This window comes from Saccopteryx bilineata, chromosome 10 (genome assembly GCF_036850765.1).
Source record: "Saccopteryx bilineata isolate mSacBil1 chromosome 10, mSacBil1_pri_phased_curated, whole genome shotgun sequence".
NCBI classification, from domain to species: Eukaryota; Metazoa; Chordata; class Mammalia; order Chiroptera; family Emballonuridae; genus Saccopteryx; species Saccopteryx bilineata.
Window position 1 is genome coordinate 4,961,126 of NC_089499.1, and position 23,141 is coordinate 4,984,266.

The 23,141-nt window shown below is 42.8% G+C and overlaps 1 protein-coding gene across 3 annotated transcripts in view; it reads left to right on the forward strand.

Moving 5' to 3' along the window:
• DCAF1 (DDB1 and CUL4 associated factor 1) overlaps positions 1–23,141 on the forward strand; it is a 60,325-nt gene that overhangs the window by 12,629 nt on the left and 24,555 nt on the right. For 2 of the 3 annotated variants that reach the window (XM_066245194.1, XM_066245196.1), the window contains exons 3-9: positions 7,171–7,247; positions 8,984–9,057; positions 12,098–12,211; positions 15,712–15,849; positions 17,537–18,052; positions 18,349–18,450; positions 21,385–21,543. In XM_066245194.1, coding sequence (XP_066101291.1) covers positions 7,171–7,247; positions 8,984–9,057; positions 12,098–12,211; positions 15,712–15,849; positions 17,537–18,052; positions 18,349–18,450; positions 21,385–21,543 — 1,180 coding nt within the window. The remainder of the gene's footprint in view (positions 1–7,170; positions 7,248–8,983; positions 9,058–12,097; positions 12,212–15,711; positions 15,850–17,536; positions 18,053–18,348; positions 18,451–21,384; positions 21,544–23,141) is intronic. The other variant, XM_066245195.1, reaches the window with a different exon arrangement.

Genomic DNA, 23,141 nt, shown 5'->3' on the forward strand with positions numbered 1-23,141 from the left:
AGCTTATTCCCTGCTTCAGTATAAATGCTCTTAAACTAAAAAGACTGAAACCATTCTCCTTAGTGTGTCCCCGTACCAGCACAATTTAGTCACCAGGCCCTGAGGATTCTGCTTCCCCCTCCTTCCCATTCCCACTGCTGCTGCTTTCGTTAGGTGTTGATCAGCCCTTCCTTCCTTCCTTCCTTCCTTCCTTCCTTCCTTCCTTCCTTCCTTCCTTCCTTCCAGAGAGAGAGAAGGCGGGGAGGGTGGGAAGTATAAACTACTAGTAGTTGCTTCTCATATGGGCCTTGACCCGGGCAAGTGCAGGGTTACCCACTGTGCCACCACAGGTCAGACTGTTGATCAGTTCTTGATTGGCGCATTAGGCAGTGTGCATTATCCCTCTGTCTCCAGTTTACCTTCTTCTTTTTTATTTACTTATGTGTTTATTGTCTTACACTTGATCTTAGCTAAAAGGCTGAGAAGCAGTTTTTTTGTTTTTTTTTCTTCTGAAGTTGGAAACAGGGAGACAGACAGACTCCCGCATGTGCCCGACCGGGATCCACCCGGCATGCCCACCAGGGGGCGATGCTCTGCCTATCTGGGGCGTTGCTCTGTTGCAACCAGAGCCATTCTAGTGCCTGAGGCAGAGGCCATGGAGCCATCCTCAGTGTCCGGGCCAACCTTTTGCTCCAATGGAGCCCGGGCTGCGGGAGGGGAAGAGAGAGACAGAGAGGAAGGAGAGGGGAAGGGGTGGAGAAGCAGATGAGTGCTTCTCCTGTGTGCCCTGGCTGGGAATTGAACCCGGGACTCCTGCATGCCATGCCGATGCTCTACCACTGAGCCAACCTTCCAGGGCTGAGAAGCAGTTTTTTAAAAATTGATTTTAAGCCCTGGCTGGTTGGTTCAGTGGTAGAGCATAGACCCGGTGTGTGGAAGTACTGGGTTCGATTCCCGGTCAGGGCACACAGGAGAAGTGCCCATCTGCTTCTCCACCCTCCCCCTCTCCTTCCTCTCTGTCTCTCTCTTCCCCTCCCGCAGCCAAGGCTCCACTGGAGCGAAGTGGCCCGGGCGCTGAGGATGGCTCCATGGCCTCCGCCTCAGGCACTAGAATGGCTCTGGTTGCAACAGAGCAACACCCCAGATGGGCAGATCATTGCCCCCTGGTGGGCATGCTGGGTGGATCCTGGTTGGGTGCATGCGGGAGTCTGTCTGCCTTCCCACTTCTCCCTTCAGAAAAATACACACAAAAAATTGATTTTAGAGAGAGAGAAAGTGGGAGAAAAAGGGAAAGAGAAAGAGAGAGAAACTGATTTGTTGTTTCACCTATTCATGCATTCGCTGGTTGATTTTTTTATGTGCCCTACTGGGGATTAAACCTGCAGCCTTAGCATCTCAGGACAACACTTGACCTGAGCTACCTGGCCACTCTCCTCTAATACATCCTTCCCTTTGCTGAAAGATTCATCTTTTCGTACACAAATCTGGTTGTCATACCTCTGCTCTTGATTCTTCCCTGGCTCCCTTTTTTCTTTGGAATAAAATGTAAACTTTTTACTTATGATTTGGTCCATACCTCCTTTTCTGCCTGATAGTGTTGGTTTCCTTCAGTAAGGAATAAATAGTGTTCTGTATTTTCTAATGTCTGTGTGTTTTTACACTTCTTTCTTTGACCTGAAATTTTTTTCCTTGTATGTCTGCCTCACGGGCTCTAATCTTTTCAAGAAACAGTTCAAAAGTCATGTCTGTAAAACCTTCTCTGCCTTTGATGGCCCTAGAAGGTTTGGGCACACCTTTAAAAAAATTTATTTCTAACCCTTCTGGTTTTTTTTGTTGTTGTTTTTTTTCATTTTTCCGAAGCTGGAAACGGAGGCAGTCAGATAGACTCCCACATGCGCCCGACCGGGATCCACCCGGCATGCCCACCAGAGGGCGATGCTTTGCCCCTCTGGGGTGTCGCTCTGTTGCGTCCAGAGCCATTCTAGCGCCTGAGGCAGAGGCCACAGAGCCATCCTCAGCGCCCGGGCCATCTTTGCTCCAATGGAGCCTCGCTGCAGGAGGGGAAGAGAGAGACAGAGAGGAAGGAGAGGGGGAGGGGTGGAGAAGCAAATGTGCACCTCTCCTGTGTGCCCTGGCCAGGAATTGAACCCGGGACTCCTGCACGCCAGGCCGACGCTGTACCGCTGAGCCAACCGGCCAGGGCCTCTAACACTTCTGTTTTTTATATATATATAACATATAAGACAGTTTCCTCCCATTTTATCTCTTGCCATGTTGTACTATAATTTTCTCTTTACATGCAACTTACTGAATTGTAAGCTACATATTTTAATTGATATATCTTCAGAAAATGACTTGTCCACTGCCTAGTACACAGTAAACTGTGAAACATAATTTTATTGAATGAATGTGTTGAGAAGAGAAAATGAAAAATAAAGGCTGGGGAGGGGAGTGCTTGTATTGTTTTCTAGTCAGGATCACTGGGACATGGGAATCTTTAACATCTAATCTTTGATATCATAGTGAATAAAGCTTGGTAATGTAATGATCTACTGTTTAGGGATAAAGAAAACTGATCTTATAAAGGTTTAAACAGGAATAAATACTTTTGTTCACAATTGCTCTTAACTACATGGGTGATGTGAAAATACAATTATTTTTGAGGACAGAATTGTTTTGACTGGAAAGTGGATTTTAATTTGTAGAGGCACTGGAGATTAAGAACTAATCACAAGCCCTGGCTGGATAGCTCGGTTGGTTAGAGTGTTGTCCCGAGATGCAAGGGTTACAGATTAGATTCCCAGTCAGGGCACATGCAGGAGCAGATCCATGTTTCTGTCGCTCTCTCTCTCCCTTCCTTTCTCTCTAAAATCAATACATAGGAAAAAATAAAAGAACTAATCGCAAGATACTTGAGACGCAGCCACAGTGAATCAAAGAATCTCTTATTGTGCAGTTAACAGGTGGATTATTGATATGACTGAAAGGAAAGAATCATAAATGGGGAATTATGTTAGCAGTATATTCACTTAATTGCTCAAAAGTTATCAAACACATATACTAAAAATACTCAATATTTGTTTTATTTTCAAGGTCATTTTACATTTACCATATATGACCATGATTTTTGTTGCTATGCTAAGTTGTTCAGCAGTGTGAAGCCTAAAATAGAGGGCCCTATTCACGGAGCTAATCTGGGAAACAACTAATGGATAAGAACCAATGCAGAGTAGTCCGAATATAATGCACGGTGAAGTGCTGAATCTGGCAACATGGTTCATAAATGTTGTAGAAGTTATGAGAATGGAAGAAAATGAGTGAATTTCTTTTATTCACTTAAATATTGACCTTTTGTGGGTCAGAACTGTATGAGATACTTCTCTGAATCTCAACTTCATCATTTGTTGATAAAAGTATCGCTGAGAGTTGTGTTAGGGCTATCCTCGTAGATACTGGGAAAAACTGCACAAACAGTGGAAATATAAGGTTAGAATCCTGGGTTTTAACTCCAGTTACAGTGGGCTTCCCAGTACAAGATGAGGTCATGTTTCCTTGGAACAGGGATTTAAAAGATGGTAGAATATAGCTTGATGAAAAACAGAGAATCAGATTTTCTAGAAAATGTGAAAAATGTGACTGAAAAAGGTATTGAGGAGAGAAGGGACTGGGGCATGTTTTTGTGGCACTGAGAAAGTGGGTCCCCCCCAGAGTAGAGGGTGAATACACGGCAGGAATGGAAAATTAAGTTGTATGGAGCAAGATCCTAATAAGATCTTCAAGGTTAGAAGAGGTTTAAGGGACTGTATAGTTTATTTTAGATATGGGCAACTTCTGCCATCCTCCAAACTGGGTCTGCTGTTCACTGGTTATTTCCTAAGGAGCCTTCGTGGTCCCTCCGCCCACAGATGGCTGCAGGTGGGGGTATTTGGTAAAGAAGCAAGTGAACTGCAGGCCCACCTACTCTTTTATTAACCACAATATTCTTGTGGTCTCTGGCAGTTTTCCTAAGAAAAATGTATGGCTTTATAACTTCAATTGATTTTATTTATTATTTGTGTTATTTTATTTATTATGTCAAGCCTTTGACCTGATTCTGGAAAAAGGGACTGGCATTGGGCCATGCTGTGTGAGCTTAATCCAGGTTCTGTGGTTTTTTTTGAAAAACGTGATTGAAGTATAATTTACATACTGTCAAGATCAAGTTACAGATCAAGTTACAGATCAAGTTACAGAACTTGCATAGCACCTCCACAAGGCTCCCTCCTGCCGTATTTGTCAGTATCTACCTTAAATTTTTTATTTTTAAGATTGGATTTATTGGTTTTTAGAAAGAGGAGAGAGAAAGAGAAAGGCGTTGGGGGGAGAGGAGCAGAAAGCTTCAACTCGTAGTAGTTGCTGCTCGTATGTGCCTTGACTGGGCAAGCCTGTGTTTTCAAACTGGTGACTTCAGCATTCCAGGTTGACGCTTTATCCATTGCACCACCACAGGTCAGGCTACCTTAAATTGTTTTTGTTTTTGATTCTCAGTTTTTATAGTAATAACATCTAAATAAGCTTTATTCTAAGCAGAGCATACAATATTAACTTAAACCTCAAGGAATAGGTGCTGTTACCATCATTTTACAGATGAGGTGTAAACAGGTCAAGTAACTTGACACACAGTGGAAGATTTGAACCATAGTCACCTGGCTCCAAAATCCATGTTTTTTTTTTTTTGTTTGTTTGTTTTTTGTATTTTTCTGAAGCTGGAAACGGAGGCAGTCAGACAGACTCCCTCATGTGCCCGACCGGGATCCACCTGGCATGCCCTCCAGGGGGCGATGCTCTGCCCATCTGGGGCGTTGCTCTGTTGCAACCAGAGCCATTCTTGTGCATGAGGCAGAGGCCACAGAGCCATCCTCAGCACCCGGGCCAACTTTGCTCCAATGGAGCCTTGGCTGCGGGAGGGGAAGAGAGAGACAGAGAGGAAGGAGAGGGGGAGGGGTGGAGAAGCAGATGGGCGCTTCTCCTGTGTGCCCTGGCCGGGAATCGAACCTGGGACTCCTGCACGCCAGGCTGACGCTCTACCACTGAGCCAACTGGCCAGGGCCTCAAAATTCATGTTTTTAACTTCTACTGTGCTGTATCACTTAGTTTCAACTGGAGATATTAGTAAATCTTTTGTAACTTTAAGTATATTTTGTGTAATTGCCCCTTGTGGCAAAGATAATTTTCAGAGTTTGAAGGGAAAGGTAGAAAAAGTAGAAATAATTCTGAGGCTTGATGGGGAAAAACACAGTAGAGGGGGTAAGAATTTTAGCAGGGACCTTAACCCTTAAGACTAGGAAGTATGATTTTGTAAACAGGAAGCATACAGGAGACTTTGAGTTAGGACAGCATGCTAGATATTGGAGAGTGGGACAGCCTTGTATTTTTTCCTAATTTTATTAATTGAATTTATTGAGATGACATTGGTTCGTAAAACTATACAGGTTTCAAGTGTACAACTTAATAAAACACCAAATGCGCACTGCATTGTGCATCCTCCGCCCCAAACAGAGTCTCTTTCCTTCCCCATTTCACCCCACTTTGCCCACACCTTCCCCTACCTCCTTCCACCTGCACCCAGCCTCCCCCCACTTCCCTCCCTTTCCCTCTGGCTGTCACCACACTGGTGTCTGTGGGGACAGCCTTGTATTTGATTGTCATTATAATAGAGTAGAATGTCAGTCTTGCTTTAAGATACTCTAAAAGTGACTTTTTTTTGAAAAAGAATGTATGAATGCCTTGGCTGGATAGTTTGGTTTGTTAGAGATTGCCAGTTTGATTCTCAGTCAGGGCCAATATGGGCACATGCAGGAATAAATCGATGTTACTGTCTCTCCCTCCCCCTCCCCTTCTCCTTCCCTCTCCTTCCCCCTTCCCTCTCCTTCCCCCTTCCTCTCTCACTAAAGGCAATCAGTAAATTAAAAAAAATCTTAAAATTCATGAATAAAAAAGGAACTATTGACATATAACATAAACTGGGTAACTCAAAACATGCTGAGTGAAAGTAGCCAGATACAAAAAAAAGAATATATGGGTTCCATTTACATACATGAAATTCTAGACAAGGCAGAACTAATCTGTAGTGAGAGATAGATGAGTGGCTGCTTGGAGGCTGGGGTGGGAGCGCAGATGTGGGAAGGAGGCGACAGGCTGAGGTAACAGCACCTACAGAGGCTCTGAAGCAGTAATGAACTGGATCTCTGAGGAGCAGAGAAGGCTATTTTCCCGAAGCTGGTGAAAGAGCGGCGGAGGAGAAGTGGTCAGAGATGCAGGCGGAATCCAGATGATTTAAAGCCTGGTAGTACTTGGGTTTCATTCAGTTATTGTGGTGAGTCATTGGAAGTTGGAGAATGGATTGTCAGGTCAAACTGGGAAACAAATGCAAGGTGACCAGTGCAGGTAGTCCAGGCAATTGGTGATGGTGGTCTGGACAAGGGTAGGAATGGTCAAGATTTGAAGAAATGATTGAAGTCAAGAGGTATTTTGTAGGTAGAGCTAAGAGGACTTGTGGGGGATGAAGAGAAAAGGTTTTTGTTTTTGCTTTTTTTTTTCCCCTAAGAAAGGCAGACTGCCACATGCAGTGCCTCATTTTGATGTGTCTGGAGTCTTGGAAGCTTGACTACCCTACATTCTCCTACAAATGGAGCTTGAGACTTGTTTGGAGGTTCTAGCAGGGGAGCGCAGCTACTCGTATACCCTTGACCGAAGAACGGTCCTCTCCTCTAGCGGGGAAGGTCGTCCTCTTCCACCAAGCGCGCAGCTCGCAGCTTCGGGAGGGACGCACATGGAGCGGTGAGGGAGGAAGGGGACACCCGCCTAGCCAGCCAAATCAGCCGAATCAACCCTGGCGATCAATGGGGTGACAGATGTCGCAGCCAGATCGCCCTCACATCCGAGAAAAGGTTTTAATGATGATTTGTAGGTTATTGGCTTCTCAGGTGATGGTAGTGTTATTTTTTGAGATAGGTAAGGGGAGAGAAGAATGATTTTGGGAGTGGAAATTGTTTTATGAGATGGTTGTTTAGATCTCAGTTCATAAGAAAAATACCCTTTTTCTAACTTTTTGCTTTTATTTTACACTTTGACTTTTGAATTGATTATTGTAGGTGGTGGAACGTGTTTTTATATGCTTTTTTAGAATTGACCGTCTTCCCTTTGTGCTAGGATGTCTGAATTGATTGAAAAAGAAACTGAAGAGTACCGTAAGGGGGATCCAGACCCGTTTGATGACCGACATCCTGGTGAGACCTGTGTTCTCTTCAGCCTGCTCTAATTTTCTTACAGAAGAAAATTGCTTAATAGAAAAAGAAAAAAATTTTCAGTTGAAATAGCATATTTTTGCCTTGGCTGGTTGGCTCAGCGGTAGAGTGTCGGCCTGGTGTTTGGAAGTCCTGAGTTCGATTCCTGGCCAGGGCACACAGGAGAAATGCCCATCTACTTCTCCACCCTTCCCCCTCTCCTTCCTATCTCTCTCTTCCTCTCCTGCAGCCAAGGCTCCACTAGAGCAAAGTTGGCCTGGGCGCTGAGGATGGCTCCATGACCTCTGCCTCAGGTGCTAGTATGGCTCTGGTTGCAACAGAGCAACGGCCCAGATGGGCAGAGCATCACCCCCTGGTGGGCATGCCACATGGATCCTGGTGGATGCATGTGGGAGTCTGTCTGCCTCCCTGCTTCTCACTTAAGAAAAATACAAAAAAAAAAAAGAAAAAAAATAGCATATTTCTTGCTAAGTTTCAAGACCTTATATTTGTTAAACTGTTGTTCAAGGTAAGAGCAGTGAGGAAAATCTATTTCTGAATTTTGAAATTATTTTTAAATATTTTGTAATACATAATTTCAGTAAGGCAGTTGGAGCTTGAAAAAGTACGAAAGTGAATGTGAAATTAGAATTTTAGCTAATGTATGTCATAGGTGTTCATGCTCAGATGTTGCCTTAGAAAGGATGAAATGGTAATGAGGTAGAAGGGGGAGACAGAAAGGTATTCCTGTTTTCAGTAGAAATTTAAAGAAAATTTTTTTCTTTCTATTATGTTAAGCAATTATTTATAAATAATTTATTTAATAAACAAATATAAGGGTCTTAGTTTTATCATTTCTTCACATAGAAAGTTTGTACTCTGATGTCATTTGTTTTTATACTATTCTCTAACTTTTCTTTTGTGAATTACTTGGTATACTAATTACAGCTTGGGGAAAACTTCATATTGGCAGCTTACATCTTTTTTATACTGTGACTAAATTTTCCATTCTGTTTTGAAAAAGAAAAAAAAACACTAAATAAAATACATGGTATCTTTTAAAAACACTAATAATTCTCCAAACCATTAACTAATTCCTTTATCTTTAGGCTGTGTGTTGAGGAGATTCTGGTCCCTGGCCACCTTTCTTTCCCCAGGAGTTCGGAAATGAATGCCCAGGTTACTGTATCTTTAGAGTTGGTGGGATTCCCCCACCTGTTAATGGGATGTCATTATAGGTGGAGGACACATCTCTCCTGCTGTTGGCGTTGTAGCTGAAGGGGAGATTGGCTTGGAGCCTCTCTTTTCCAGGCCACCCATCAAAAGAAGTTGTTCTTCCTACCATTTTGTGGCTGGGAAGTCGGGGATTTTGTTTTATGCTTCTTTCTACTTCTTTTGTATACATTTTTTATACATTTGTAGATCTTATTTACACTGACCAATGCTGGCCTGGGGCTAGTGCTTGTTTATGTAATTCAGCGTGGCTGTCTCAAACGCTGGAAGACAGGACAGAAAGAGAGCAGGTCTCAAATTTTTATATTGTCATTTTTCATTTTAAAGAGTTTCTTAAATCTAATTTCTCCAAAGAGTCTTATCTTTGCTCTATTTCTCTTTTCTGGTATTTTAATAGTACTTTTAACTATTTTTAACCAGAGCCTGGGTGTCTCTACAGAGGTCTGAGGTGCTTGACTGGGATGATTTACGCATTCCTTTGTTTGTTCCCCCTCTTCTTTTGGTAGGTCGAGCTGATCCAGAGTGTATGCTGGGCCACTTGCTGAGAATACTCTTCAAGAATGATGATTTCATGAATGCAGTAGGTTTACTTCTTACTTTTCTCCAGATTGTCATCAGTGCTGAACTTTATTGTTTTTTGTAAATAGTTTGCTTTCTCCCGAGGTCTTGACAAAGTTGGGAATAGAGTGGGTAGATTTTTAATTTTTTTTATTTTCAAAGATTTTATTTAGCGACTTTATTTTTTTGTGTGTGTTTTTCTGAAGTCGGAAGCGGGGAGGCAGTTAGACTCCCACATGCACCCGACCGGGATCCACCCGGCATGCCCACCAGGGGGCGATGCTCTGTCAATCCGGGGCGTTGCTCTGTTGTGTCCAGAGCCATTCTAGCGCCTGAGGCAGAGGCCCTAGAGCCATCCCCAGCGCCCGGGCCAACTTTGCTCCAATGGAGCCTTGGCTGCGGGAGGGGAAGAGAGAGACAGAGAGGAAGGAGAGGGGGAGGGGTGGAGAAGCAGATGGGCGCTTCTCCTGTGTGCCCTGGCCGGGAATTGAACCTGGGACTCCTGCACGCCAGGCTGACGCTCTACCACTGAGCCAACCAGCCAGGGCTATTTAGCAACTTTAGAGAGAGGAGAAAGGGAGAGAGAAAGAGGAGGAGTGGGAAGCATCAATTTCCAGTTGCTTCATAGTTGCTGTAGTTGCTTTTTGTACGTGCCTTGACCGGGCAAGCCCAGGGTTTCGAACCGGCTATGCCAGCATTCCAGGTCGGCACTCTGTCCACTGCGCCACCACAGGTCAGGCTAAGTAGGTAGATTTTTTTAATTTGGTATTGGTTCAATGAAATAAGAGGAATCATGGACATATTTCTTTCCAAAGTCCAGGGTATTTTCTCAAGATGTGTACTTTGTTCAGTTGAGTATCGGTGAGGGTTCCCAAGGCATCTCTGCTCATCTTTGGGCAAGACAGTTTGAGTTTGGAAATATAGGAGTCCTTGTACCGGTTTCTCAGTAGAACAAAGAGGGATGTATATGGCGTGAATCTGCACTGATACGTGGTGTGTGCTTGACAATGTGGAGGGAGGGAAAGATGCTTTCTCTAATTCTGGGTTGTCGAGTAAGTGAAATGGGGGAAAGACACACACACATGCACACACACGCATCTCACTCACAGCTCCTGATCGTAGTGTTGTTCAGTAAATTGGCTGCTTTTGGAGGCAGAATAGCATGATGCTTGAGAGCATGGGCTTCGGCAGGTGGGGCGGCCATCCATGTTTTGTGCTTAAATGCAGCTCCTCCCTTCACTGACACCTCTGTCTGTGGGCAGCTTAAGCTTTTTCAAGCTTTATTTTACTAATCTATAAGATAGGGGATGATAGTTCTTACCTTAAAGTGTTTTTTTAATCCTTGAATGAAATTAAGCATAGAAAGTGCTTAGCACAGAACCTGACTCATGAGGGCTCAGTAAGTATTAGCTGTTATTGTTATCTGTCTTGTATTTACTTCCCAATTTATTTTTCTATCGCCAGTATAGCCAATGTATTTCTCAGCTTCAGATCAGTTTAAACTTCCATCTATTCATTCCCACCTGGATATTCCTCATGGGTTCTTTGAATTCTATATGTCTAATTGTTTGCTCCACAATCTGTTTCTCCAGCTAGACATTATCCTTTATTCTTCCAAACTCTCTAATTCAAGGGTCTTATTGTTCCTCTCCCTTAACCTTCACAGATCTTGCCACTTCTTTCTGTCCTTGTTGTCAGACCTAGGTTTAGCTGCTACCATCTCACTTGGTTACTCAGTAGCCTCTTAACTGGTTTTTCTTGTTGTTTCTCTTCCAACCCATTCTTCACATTATAGCCAAGAAATTTTTCTAAAACACAAAAAGTTGCCATGGCACCCTCTTGCTTACTATCCACTAGTGGTTTACTATTCCCCTCAAGATAAATCTTAAATTTGTTAGTTTGGTGTTTATATAACCAAACTGTCTCTTTGTTTTCTCAGTTTTCAGTTCTTTCCTTACGGTCCTTCTCTGCTTCCCACTCCTGTTTAGCTACTTCTGCTTGCCCTTTACATTCTTTTTTTTTTTTTAATTTTTGTTTTAATTTTTCTGAAGTTGGAAACGGGGAGGCAGTCAGACAGACTCCCGCATGCGCCCGACCGGGATCCACCCGGCATGCCCACCAGGGGTGATGCTCTGCCCATCTGGGGCGTTGCTCTGCTGCAACCAGAGCCATTCTAGTGCCTGAGACAGAGGCCATGGAGCCATCCTCAGCGCCCGGGCCAACTTTGCTCCAGTGGAGCCTCGGCTGTGGGAGGGGAAGAGAGAGACAGAGAGGAAGGAGAGGGGGAGGGGTGGAGAAGCAGATGGGCGCTTCTCCTGTGTGCCCTGGCCAGGAATCGAACCTGGGACTCCTGCATGCCAGGCCGATGCTCTACCACTGAGCCAACCAGCCAGGGCCTGCCCTTTACATTCTTGCTTGGAATCCTTTCCTTTCAAAGCCTTCTGTGGTTCCTCTGCAGGGTGTATGGCCTCCTGTAGGTTTCTGTAGCATCCTGTGCTCACAACATTTGTTTTCCCAACTGTCACCTTTGTTGGATTATGAACCCTTTGATGGTGGGACTGTGTCTTACTTTGTATACTCAGCACTAACACAGTGTTACTTAGTAGATGAGATTCAGTAAATATTTGATGAGTATTTAAATGAAAGTTTTATTAATACATTCATTTATATATTATATATATAAAATATAAAAAAAAATTTTCATAACCACTGTGAAGAATCTGGTGGAGGGCTTATCTTTCCCTGCTTTATCTTTTTGAAAAAAAGTGTGTATGAATATGGGGGGGCGATTTCTTTGTGGTGATACCCTTTGAGCTTTAATTTCTATGGTTACTGAGTGTTTTGGGAGGATCTGACTTTAAAGCTGCCAAAGAAATTACATATGATACCATCCTGGCTCAGCAAAATTATAACTGTAACTAAAGGTTTAATTGGTCATTGTTAAGTACAGTCTTCTCTGATACCGCTTAGGCAGGCGATAGGAATATAGTAAGGATTTATTAGACTGAATTAATTAGACTGGGTTGAATTTTAGGCACAAGTTACCCTTTCTTTCCTTACAGCTGGTGAATGCCTACGTGATGACGAGCCGAGAGCCCCCGCTGAACACCGCAGCCTGCCGGCTTCTTCTGGACATCATGCCCGGGCTGGAGACGGCCGTCGTTTTCCAAGAGAAGGTACTGAACAAAAAAAAGAAAGGTCCATTTACTTTTTTTTTTTTTTTTTTTTTTTTTTTTTTTTCTGAAGCTGGAAACAGGGAGAGACAGTCAGACAGACTCCCGCATGCGCCCGACCGGGATCCACCCGGCACGCCCACCAGGGGGCGATGCTCTGCCCACCAGGGGGCGATGCTCTGCCCATCATGGGCGTCGCCATGTTGCGACCAGAGCCACTCTAGCGCCTGGGGCAGAGGCCACAGAGCCATCCCCAGCGCCCGGGCCATCTTTGCTCCAATGGAGCCTTGGCTGCGGGAGGGGAAGAGAGAGACAGAGAGGAAGGCGCGGCGGAGGGGTGGAGAAGCAAATGGGCGCTTCTCCTATGTGCCCTGGCCGGGAATCGAACCCGGGTCCTCCGCACGCTAGGCCGACGCTCTACCGCTGAGCCAACCGGCCAGGGCTCCATTTACTTTTTAACTGAGTAATATGTTGATTTGTCTTTGTTAAAATAATTGTTGTAGGTTTTTGTTATTGAGGTAGTAATAGACATTAAATGTAAGAAATCATGTCGGTAAGAAAAATGTAAGATAACATTTAATGAATGCTGCTGCTTGGGTGCAACAGAGATTTTCAGCTGTAATTACTGCTACAATTTGCAATATTATATATTAAAATCTGTGTGTGTGTGTGTGTGACAGAGACAGAGGGCTAGACAGGGTCAGACAGACAGGAAGGGAGAGAGATGAGAAGCATCAATTCTTTATTGCGGCACCTTAGTTGTCATTGATTTATTTCTCATATGTGCCTTGACGGGGGTAGGGTGGGGTGGGGTAGAGCAGATCAAATTACACCCCCCCCCCCCCCCGCTCAAGCCAGCGACCTTGGGCTCAAGTTGGTGAGCCTTGCTTAAACCAGATGAGCCCGCGCTCAAGCTGGGGACCTCTGGGTTTCGAACCTGGGTCCTCCGCATCCCAGTCTGATGCTCTATCCACTGTGCTACCGCCTGTTCAGGTTGTATATTAAATTCTTTAATTGGCTACCACTGCAGGAGACCAAAAAAATCTCTTTGTCAAAAATATTTTACTGTGAGTTCATAGTAATTTCTTATTATTTTTATTTCTGTAAGATTGGTAGTAATGCCTCATCTTTTGTTTTTTTTTGTTTTTTTTTTTTTACAGAGGCAGAGATAGACAGGGACAGACAGACAGGAACGAAGAGAGATGAGAAGCATCAATCATTAGTTTCTCGTTGTGCGTTGGGACTTCTTAGTTGTTCATTGATTGCTTTCTCATATGTGCCTTGACCGTGGGCCTTCAGCAGACCGAGTAGCCCCTTGCTGGAGCCAGCGACCTTGGGTCCAAGCTGGTGGGCTTTTTGCTCAAACCAGATGAGCCCGCGCTCAAGCTGCGACCTTGGGGTCTCGAACCTGGATCCTTCTGCATCCCAGTTCGATGCTCTATCTACTGCGCCACCGCCTGGTCAGGCTCATCTTTTGTTTTTAATTCCAGTAATTTGAGTTGTCTCTTTTTTTCTTGGTCAGTGTAGCTAAAGGTTTGTCAATTTTATGGGTCTTTTCAAAGAATCAGCTTTTGGTTTCAAAAATGTTCTACATTTTCCTATTCACTATCTTCATTCTAATTTCTATTATTTCTGTACTACTACTAACTTTGGGTTTTGTTTACTCATTTGCTTGTTTCCTTTTTTAAAAATATATTGATTTTTAGAGACAGAGGAAGAGAGAGACAGAGAGAAAGAACCATTAATTTGTTGTTCTACTTGTTTATGTCATCATTAGTGATTCTTGTATGTGCCCTGACTAGGGATTGAACCCACAACCTTGGCTTGTCAGGACAACACTTTAACCAACTGAGCTACCCAGCCAGAGCCTTTATTTGCTACTTTTTTTTGTTACAAAGAGAGAGAGAGACAGAAAGGGACAGATAGGGACAGACAGACAGGAAGAGAGATGAGAAGCATCAGTTCTTCATTTTAGCTCCTTAGTTGTTCATTGATTGCTTTCTCATATGTTCCTTGACCGGGGGCCTACAGCAGAGCAAGTGACCGACCCCTTGCTCAAGCCAGCGACCATGGGGTCATGTCTGTGGTCCCCTGCTCAAGCCAGTGACCCCGTGCTCAAGCTGGTGAGCCCGTGCTCAAGCCATATGAGCCTGCATTCAAGCGGCGACCTTGGGATTTCAGACCTGGGTCCTCTGTGGCCCAGTTCAATGCTCTATCCACTGTGCAACTGCCTGGTCAGGTTTCTTTTGCTACCTTTTTTTTAAGTGAGAGGAGGGGAGATAGTGGAGGCAGACTCCTGCATGCGCCCCAACTGGAATCCAGTCAGCAGCCCCATCTGGGGCCCATGCTTGAGTGTCGAGCTATTTTTAGCACCTGACGCTGTCATGCTCCCATGGAGCTATCCTTGGCACCTGGGGTCATGCTCAAACCAATCAAACCACTAGTTGCTGGAGGAGAAGAGGGAGAAGAGGGAGAAGGAGGAGGGGAGAAGTTGATGGTTGCTTCTCCTGTTTGCCCTGATGGGGAATCGAACCTGGGATATCCATATACCAGGCCAACTCTCTGTCCACTGAGCCACTGGCCAGGGCCCCTTTGCTACTTTCTTAAATTATATATACAGTTAGGTTATTGATTTGATCTTTTTTCTGTTTCTTTTATTTTTTACTTTTTGTATTTTTCTGAAGCCGGACACGGGGAGAGGCAGTCTGACAGACTCCCGCATGCACTCGACCGGGATCCACCCGGCACGCCCACCAGGGGGCAATACTCTGCTCCTCCGGGGCGTCGCTCTGCCGCGACCAGCGCCACTCTAGCGCCTGGGGCAGAGGCCAAGGAGCCATCCCCAGCGCCTGGGCCATCTTTGCTCCAGTGGAGCCTTGGCTGAAGGAGGGGAAGAGAGAGACAGAGAGGAAGGAGGGAGGGGGTGGAGAAGAAAATGGGCGCTTCTTCTATGTGCCCTGGCTGGGAATTGAACCCGGGTCCCCCGCATGCCAGGCCGACACTCTACTGCTGAGCCAACCGGCCAGGGCTTTTTTCTGTTTCTTAAGCTAGGTGGTGAATCATAGGTGACTTTGATTGTCTTTGGCTAGACTATACATGTTTCTATGTATTATATTTCATAATAAAATAACAAGTAAAAGTAAATTTGGGTTACATGGAGTTGAATACTTCTTTGATGGAAGACTTTTCAGCATTAATAATGTTAAATGTGCAAAGAGGGACATAGAATTTTTAGTGCTTCCCACCCAGTCAGGGAACTTTTCTGGTCTTAACACCTAAAATGGTGCTGTATTATGAGACTGTTGGTTTTTAGCTGCAATTTTAGCTGTTAAATAGGATTGTATTTCACAGATATTTAACTAAACAATTTATTATTTATTTGCATTTTTAAATTTTATGACCAACATTAAAATTTTTTTCAGAAGACTGAAATCTTTGCTTGTATCTTTATGAAAGTGGGATTTTTTTTCCTGAATAGTACTATTTCATTTCCTTTACTACAGGAAGGAATTGTTGAAAATCTTTTCAAATGGGCCCGAGAGGCCGATCAGCCATTGAGGACATACTCTACTGGGCTGTTAGGAGGTGCTATGGAAAATCAAGACATTGCTGCCAACTACAGAGATGAAAATTCCCAGCTGGTAAGGATGGTGTTAAAGGGATTTTTGCATAAGATAGGAGAATGATCACAAGTTTTCTTGCTAATTGAACTTGAACAGGTAGAGCTTATATATTACCTTGTACTGGAGTGTACCTGTAATTTTAGCATTACTTTTCATAAGAGTTTTGATTTTACTTTTTTTTAAACTTGAAAATGCTATCTTTCATCTTGTTAAAGATCGTAGTAGTTTATACAGATAAACAATAGTGCCATTTCCTTTCTTCCTCAACATTTGAATTACGAAAAAATTTTAAATATAGAATGAAAGTAAATTTTAGTGAACCACTGTATATACACCACTTAAATTGTAGACATTTTATTATACTTATTTTATTCCATATTCATCTATCATCCTTTTTTTAAAATGCAGTTCAAAATAAATTGCTTCTTTTTATTATTTATTTATTTACAAAGACAGAAAGAGAGACAGAGAGAGGGATAGATAGGGACAGACAGGAACGGAGATGAGAAGCATCAATCATTAGTTTTTTGTTGCAACACCTTAGTTGTTCACTGATTGCTTTCTCATATGTGCTTTGACCGTGGGGCTACAGCAGACTGAGTAACCCCTTGCTCGAGCCAGCGACGTTGGGTCCAAGATGGTGAGCTTTGCTCAAACAAGATGAGCCTGCGCTCAAGCTGGTGACCTCGGGGTCTCAAACCTGGGTCCTCTGTGTCCCAGTCTGATGCTATATCCACTGTGCCACCGCCTGGTCTGGCTTGCTTCTTTTTAAAACTAAGCACCATACTGCATTTTAAGGCAGGCCCCAAATATAAATAAAAGGAAAATAAAAAACAAATGGTGAACTTGAAAAACAACTTATGTAATTATGTGTAATGTAGATGACAATGTCTAACAGAATATAACATAATAAATACAAGTTTGAGAAAGCTTTACATTTGATTTTCAAAGGCACTTTTTAAAAAAATTGTGTCTGCCTATTTAGGTGTGATGGTCCATCCAGCCCAGCAAGCTGAGAGATCAGTTTAGAATGATGTTTATTTTGTGTGTGTGACAGAGACACAGAGAGGGACAGATAGGAACAGACAGGAAGGGAGAGAGATGAGAAACATCAATTTTTCATTGTGGCACCTTAGTTCGTTGATTGCTTTCTTATATGTGCCTTGATTGATGGGCTACAGCAAGTGAACGACCCCTTGCTCAAGCCAGTGACCTTGGGCCAGCGACCTTTGGGCTCAAGCCAGCAACCATGGGATTATGTCTATGATCTCACACCCAAGCCAGCGATCCTGCGCTCAAGGTGGTGAGCTTGTGCTCAAGCTGGATGAGCCTTTGCTCAAGCTGGCTATCTCGGGGTTTCGAACCTGGGTCCTCTGCATCCCAGCCTGATGCTCTGTTCATTGCACCACCACCTGGTCAGGCATGAATGATGTGTTTTTTTTTGTTTTTTTTTAATGATGTGTTTTATGTGCAGATCTGGTTTGGATTCTCTGCAAAATTTTATGGGGAATGAGAATTTGAGCTATTACTTATTTCCTTACAATATAGGAATCAAGTCAACATATTTATTAAATTTTTACTGTTACCAGGGATTGGGTAACTGCATGAGTACCTAGTTCTCTATAAGTAGGAATAAAAATTATTAACTGTCATTTAAACTAAGAAGCAGAGAGACAACCCCTTTTATTTCAATATCTGTTGATAGGTAGCAATAGTGCTTCGAAGACTGCGGGAGCTACAGCTTCAGGAAGTGGCTTTGCGGCAAGAAAGCAAGCGTCCTAGCCCACGAAAGCTCTCCTCGGGACCCCTTTTGCCTCTGGATGAAGAAGCTGTGGATATGGACTATGGCGACATGGCTGTAGATGTAGTGGATGGTGAACAAGAGGAAGCCCCTGGAGACATGGAGATCTCCTTTCATCTTGATTCAGGCCACAAGACCAGTAGCAGAGTGAACTCAGCAGCAAAACCGGAGGAAGGAGGATTGAGGAAAAACAAGACAGCAAAACAGGGTGGTGACAGAGAGAGCTTTAGGAAAGCCAAGCAGAAGCTGGGTTTCTCATCCTCTGATGCAGATCGCATGTTTGTTGAGCTGTCTAATAGCAGTTGGTCAGAAATGTCCCCCTGGGTGATTGGCACCAATTACACTCTTTATCCTATGACTCCTGCTATTGAACAGCGACTTATTCTCCAGTATTTGACCCCTCTCGGAGAATATCAGGAGGTAAGCTTATTGGGAAGAATACTGTTCACACTTAAGAAATACTGTGTTTATTTCTGTGATGTTTTATGGTAGCATTTTATACCCTGATGTGTTTTTACTCTTAATACGAAAAAGTGTTTGCCCCAAACTGGCAAACTCTTATGCAGGTCACTTCTGGTAGGGCCTGTTTGATCAAAATGACTTTTTATATTTATCTTCATAAAGGAGGTAGGGATAATCTTTTATCCTCATAATGGAATAGGAAATAGGTAAAAATAAAGCCAAATGTTAAGACTTGTTTTTGGTCTTTATTACAGTTACTTCCCATATTCATGCAACTTGGATCCCGGGAGTTGATGATGTTCTATATTGACCTGAAACAGACTAATGATGTCCTGCTTACGTTTGAGGCACTTAAGGTAAAATTGTTAAAAATATTTGGTGACTGAACATTTTGTTGACATGGATGTACCTATGTGTTTTGGTATATAGACTCTCTGGGTTTTTATTACTTAGGGCTTTCTGTTACCAGATAGTCCAAATAGGAACAAATGGAACATTCTTTAGCTGGAAAGGATGAGGCTTACCATGTGCCTCTGTAGAAATTCAGGGGCAGTCCTAGAGGGCTGAATGTTAAGGTGGAGATCTAGACCTAGGAGTGCCTTCTGTTATGGCTGCTGAATAGGAACCGAAGACTGTGTTACAGTACCTTCTATCATGCTGCTTTTAGATATTCACAGCCAATAACACCTTTTCTGAATTCTTAATTGTATTTTATGTTGATAGATTATCTAGGGTGAACAAAATATAACCCAGAAAGTGAGTAAAGAAATAGTGGCAGACCTAAATTCAGTAAAAGGACATGATTTCCTAGGTTGTAAAGGGGCTAACTATGGCAAGGCAGGTCAAGTCTAGCCCACTTAAGTCCATGCCTGTCCATGAGAATTAAGGTAATCTGAATGGAGAGAGAGAAGTGGAATGAAGAACATTAGGGCTACCATGTAGTTCCACTCAGCAGGGTAACTAATGAACAAAACACCATTTAATGTTTGCGATGTTAAATAAATAAAACTCTGTTCTTTATGGTTTGGTTAAGAAAGACATGTAAACTTAAGATTTCTTTTTTATATTACCAAAGTTGGAAAAAATTGAGCACAGAGGAAGGAGTGGTATGTTCTCTCTAAAAAATTGTAGTTTCCAGAAAAAACCTCTGAGAAAGAGTTAGTGCTCTCTATGATTCTTTAAAATCACAGCTTCTTTCTTGATATTCCAGAACTTTGCCTTCGGGTAGGACTTCCTGTGTTAATAGAAATGTTCTGTGTGCTGTTCCATATAGGGACTGCTAGCCTATGTGAGTACTTAAAATGTAGCTAGTAACTTGGGCGCTGCAGTTTTAACTTGATTTTAATTAGTATTACTCTAACATATGTGGCCAATGACTATTGCATTGGATAACACAGTTTTAGAGTATGTTGAAATGAAATAGAAATGGAGAAATTTGCCTTCGTATAATATAAAAAATAGAGTATAGAGATAGAGTACAGAGGAAAAGAATTGAATTACTACAAGTAATTCAATCTGGGTTTTGGGAGAACTTCTGAAGAGGGTACATATCTGTTGTTTTTGCCACTGATCTTTACAAGATCTGCACAGATATCAAAATTATCTAATTATAAGTCTTGGCCTTGTGCCTGCATCACCACCTGGAAGACACCCTGGCATGTGAAACAGGAGGGGGAGCTCTAGCTCTCCTGAGGCCCCTCCACACTGGCCGGGATTCAGTATCATTAAATAGCCTGCTGCCTGACCTGTGGTAGCGCAGTGGATAAAGCGTCAATCTGGAAACGCTGAGGTTGCTGGTTCAAAACCCTGGGCTTGCCTGGTCAAGGCACATATGGGAGTTGATGCTTCCTGCTCCTCCCCCCTGTCTCTCTCTCCTCTCTCTCTGTTTCACTCTCTCCCTCTCTCTCTCCTCTCTAAAAATGAATAAAAAAAAAAAAAAAAATAGCCTGCTGCCTTCTTCGCCCTCCTTGTCCTTAAAATTGCCCAGAAGCTAGGGTCCACCCAGAGAGGCTAGTAAGAATTAAAGAGGAAGATCACAAAACTTAAAAAAATTATATTTATAAGTCTATTTAAAGTGCATTCTAATGATTTCTGAAAATTTAATAGTTTTGATAATTTGTTGAAGATTGTTCTTTGAGGCTATATTTTGAATCAATGTAAATGAAAGCAAAGCTTGGGTTTTATTTGGTGATGAATCAGTCAGTGTCTGAAACAAAGCTGGAACATAGAGCTGATTATGTTAAAAGGATTAAAATGGGACGGTAGCAAAATCCTTTACAGAAGCTATGTAATAATAAAATTGTAGGGTTATGTCATTTCTCATAGCAGTAGTTTTCATTTGTTGTTTTTTTAATTTTTATTTATTGATTTTAGTGAGAGAGGAAGGGAGAGAAGGCGACAGGAACATAGATCTGTTCCTGTATGTGTCCTGACCAGGGATCGAACTGGCAACCTCTGCGCTTTTGGACGATGCTCTAACCCAGTGGTCCCCAACCCCCAGGCCGTGGACCGGTACCGGTCCGTGGGCCACTTGGTACCAGTCCGCAGAGAAAGAATAAATAACTTACATTATTTCCGTTTTATTTATATTTAAGTTTGAACGATGTTTTATTTTTTAAAAATGACCAGATTCCCTCTGTTACATCTAAGACTCACTCTTGACACTTGTCTCGGTCACGTGATATATTTATCCATCTCACCCTAAAGGCCAGTCCCTGAAAATATTTTCTGACATTAAACCGGTCCATGGCCCAAAAACGGTTGGGGACCACTGCTCTAACCAACCAAGCTACCTGGCCAGGGCTTTATTTCTTGTTTTTCACCTTTATGAAAACCTTTTGTGTTGGAAGGGAATGTTATGGGATCTTAGAGTGTTTTATAATTTGTTTCCCTTAAGCACTGTTCTACTTCTGTTGTGAAGGAGTGGTTTTCAGTTTCAGAGGATTCCTTGTATTTAGCAACCTAATTAAATATTTTGTAAATAAATAGTGTGATTTTTCTAGATCAGTGATTTTCAGTCTTTTTCGTCTCATGGCACAAACTAATTACTGAAATTCTGTGGCACACCAAAAAAGTATACTTTTGCCAGTCTGCCAGGAAAAATAGGTACAATTTTAAATTTTATTCATTCACACCAGGGCCGGCTCATGTCATTTTTTTGACAGTTTAAGGGAAAAGAGGTCAGTGCCCCTGACTAGTCAGGCATTGCACACTTTAAAATTCTTGTGGCACACCCACTGAAAATTGCTGTGCTAGACTGTTCCATGGTAACATGTATCTTCTTTGTTTAGCATCTAGCATCTCTCCTTCTCCATAACAAGTTCGCCACAGAGTTTGTTGCACATGGTGGAGTACAGAAATTATTGGAAATTCCTCGTCCCTCTATGGCTGCAACTGGTGTATCCATGTGCTTGTACTATCTGTCCTACAACCAGGACGCCATGGAGAGGGTAAGTCCAGTCTAGTCAGGTGCAGGGGAATGCGGCTGGGAGAGAGCAGTCTGACGTATGCACAGAACAACTTTTGGATAGGAAGAAATGAATAGTTGGAGTAAATTTTAATGAAAGAAGCAAGGAGCCTGAATGTCTGGTCTTTACAAAGCTTTCTAAAAGTGTAAAAGTTTGTTTAGGAAAGACCTTTTATTTCTCTGACTCTGGTGGAGGGGGAGCAAGATGGATTGGGGTCTGAGAGTTTTATTTAGTATTCGCCATTTCTGTTGCGTTAGGATTAGTCTTCAGGCTCTCAGTTTTCAGATGTCGTTCACACAGTTTGTGGTTTTTTGTTGTTTGTTTTGTTTTAGTCAGTTGATTGTGAAAACAACAGACGATGCTTTGTGTGTGCTAACAAATAGTTGGGGTGGAAATAGTAAAATCATTGTAGTTGTTCTCAGGGCTCCCCAGGCTCCCCCAGTCTTCTGTTTTTCTGGTTTAGAGTTTTTTATTTACTGATTTTTAGAAAGTGTATGGGGATTGTACATTTGAGAAGTAATGGTTCCTCAGACACCCTAGGGAATCTCTTGTCATTTTTGTGCCTGGCACATTTTTCTAATACTTTATGTGGTATGGCTCTTTTGATAGAATAAGTTGGTAAATTCTTTTGTGTCTGTGTCTTTATTCATCTTTGCACATATACAGTGTGTCTGTAAAGTCATGGTGCACTTTTGACCGGTCACAGGAAAGCAACAAAAGACAATAGAAATGTGAAATCTGCATCAAATAAAAGGAAAACCCTCCCAGTTTCTGTAGGATGATATGGCAGCATGTGCGCATGTGCAGATGATGATGTAACACTGTGTATACAGTAGAGCAGCCCACGGCCAGTCGAGATGTGGACGGTACAGAGGAAAGTTCAGTGTGTTCTATGGCTCGCTAAATTCGAATCTGTGACCAAAGTGCAACGTGAATATCGGCGTGTTTATAACGAAACGCCACCACATACGAGTAATATTACTCGATGGGATAAGCAGTTGAAGGAAACCGGCAGTTTGGTGGAGAAACCCTGTTCTGGTAGGCCATCAGTAGGTGACGAGTCTGTAGAGGCTATACGAGATAGCTACCTAAGGAGCCCTAAAAAGTCTGTGCATGAGCCCACATCGAACTGCACTGAATAGGTATGAAACTGGGAGAGTTTTCCTTTTATTTGGTGCAGATTTCACATTTCTATCATCTTTTGTTGCTTGCCTGTGACTCAAAAGTGCACCATGACTTTACGGACACACTGTATTAATCAGGTAATGCTCTAATTTTAATTTTTTTCCTCTTGAGATCAACATTATGCAAGCTTTTGTAGCTTTTTGAAAATAGTAGCCTGATCTGTATGTGTGTACACAAGAGCAGTTATGGCTCTGGTAGAGGCAAAGTACCATGCAAACCCGGGCAGCACTTTAGAAATCCTTGCCTGCCCCACGGAATGTGTGTGAATAAATCAGTGAGCAAATGGATGGTAAACTCGTGGACTTTAGTATCAGGAGGCTTAGCCACTTTTATGAGCTAGGGAAAGTTTCTTACCTCTTTGAGCCGTTTCTTCGTGTGTTAAGTGGGAACCCTAA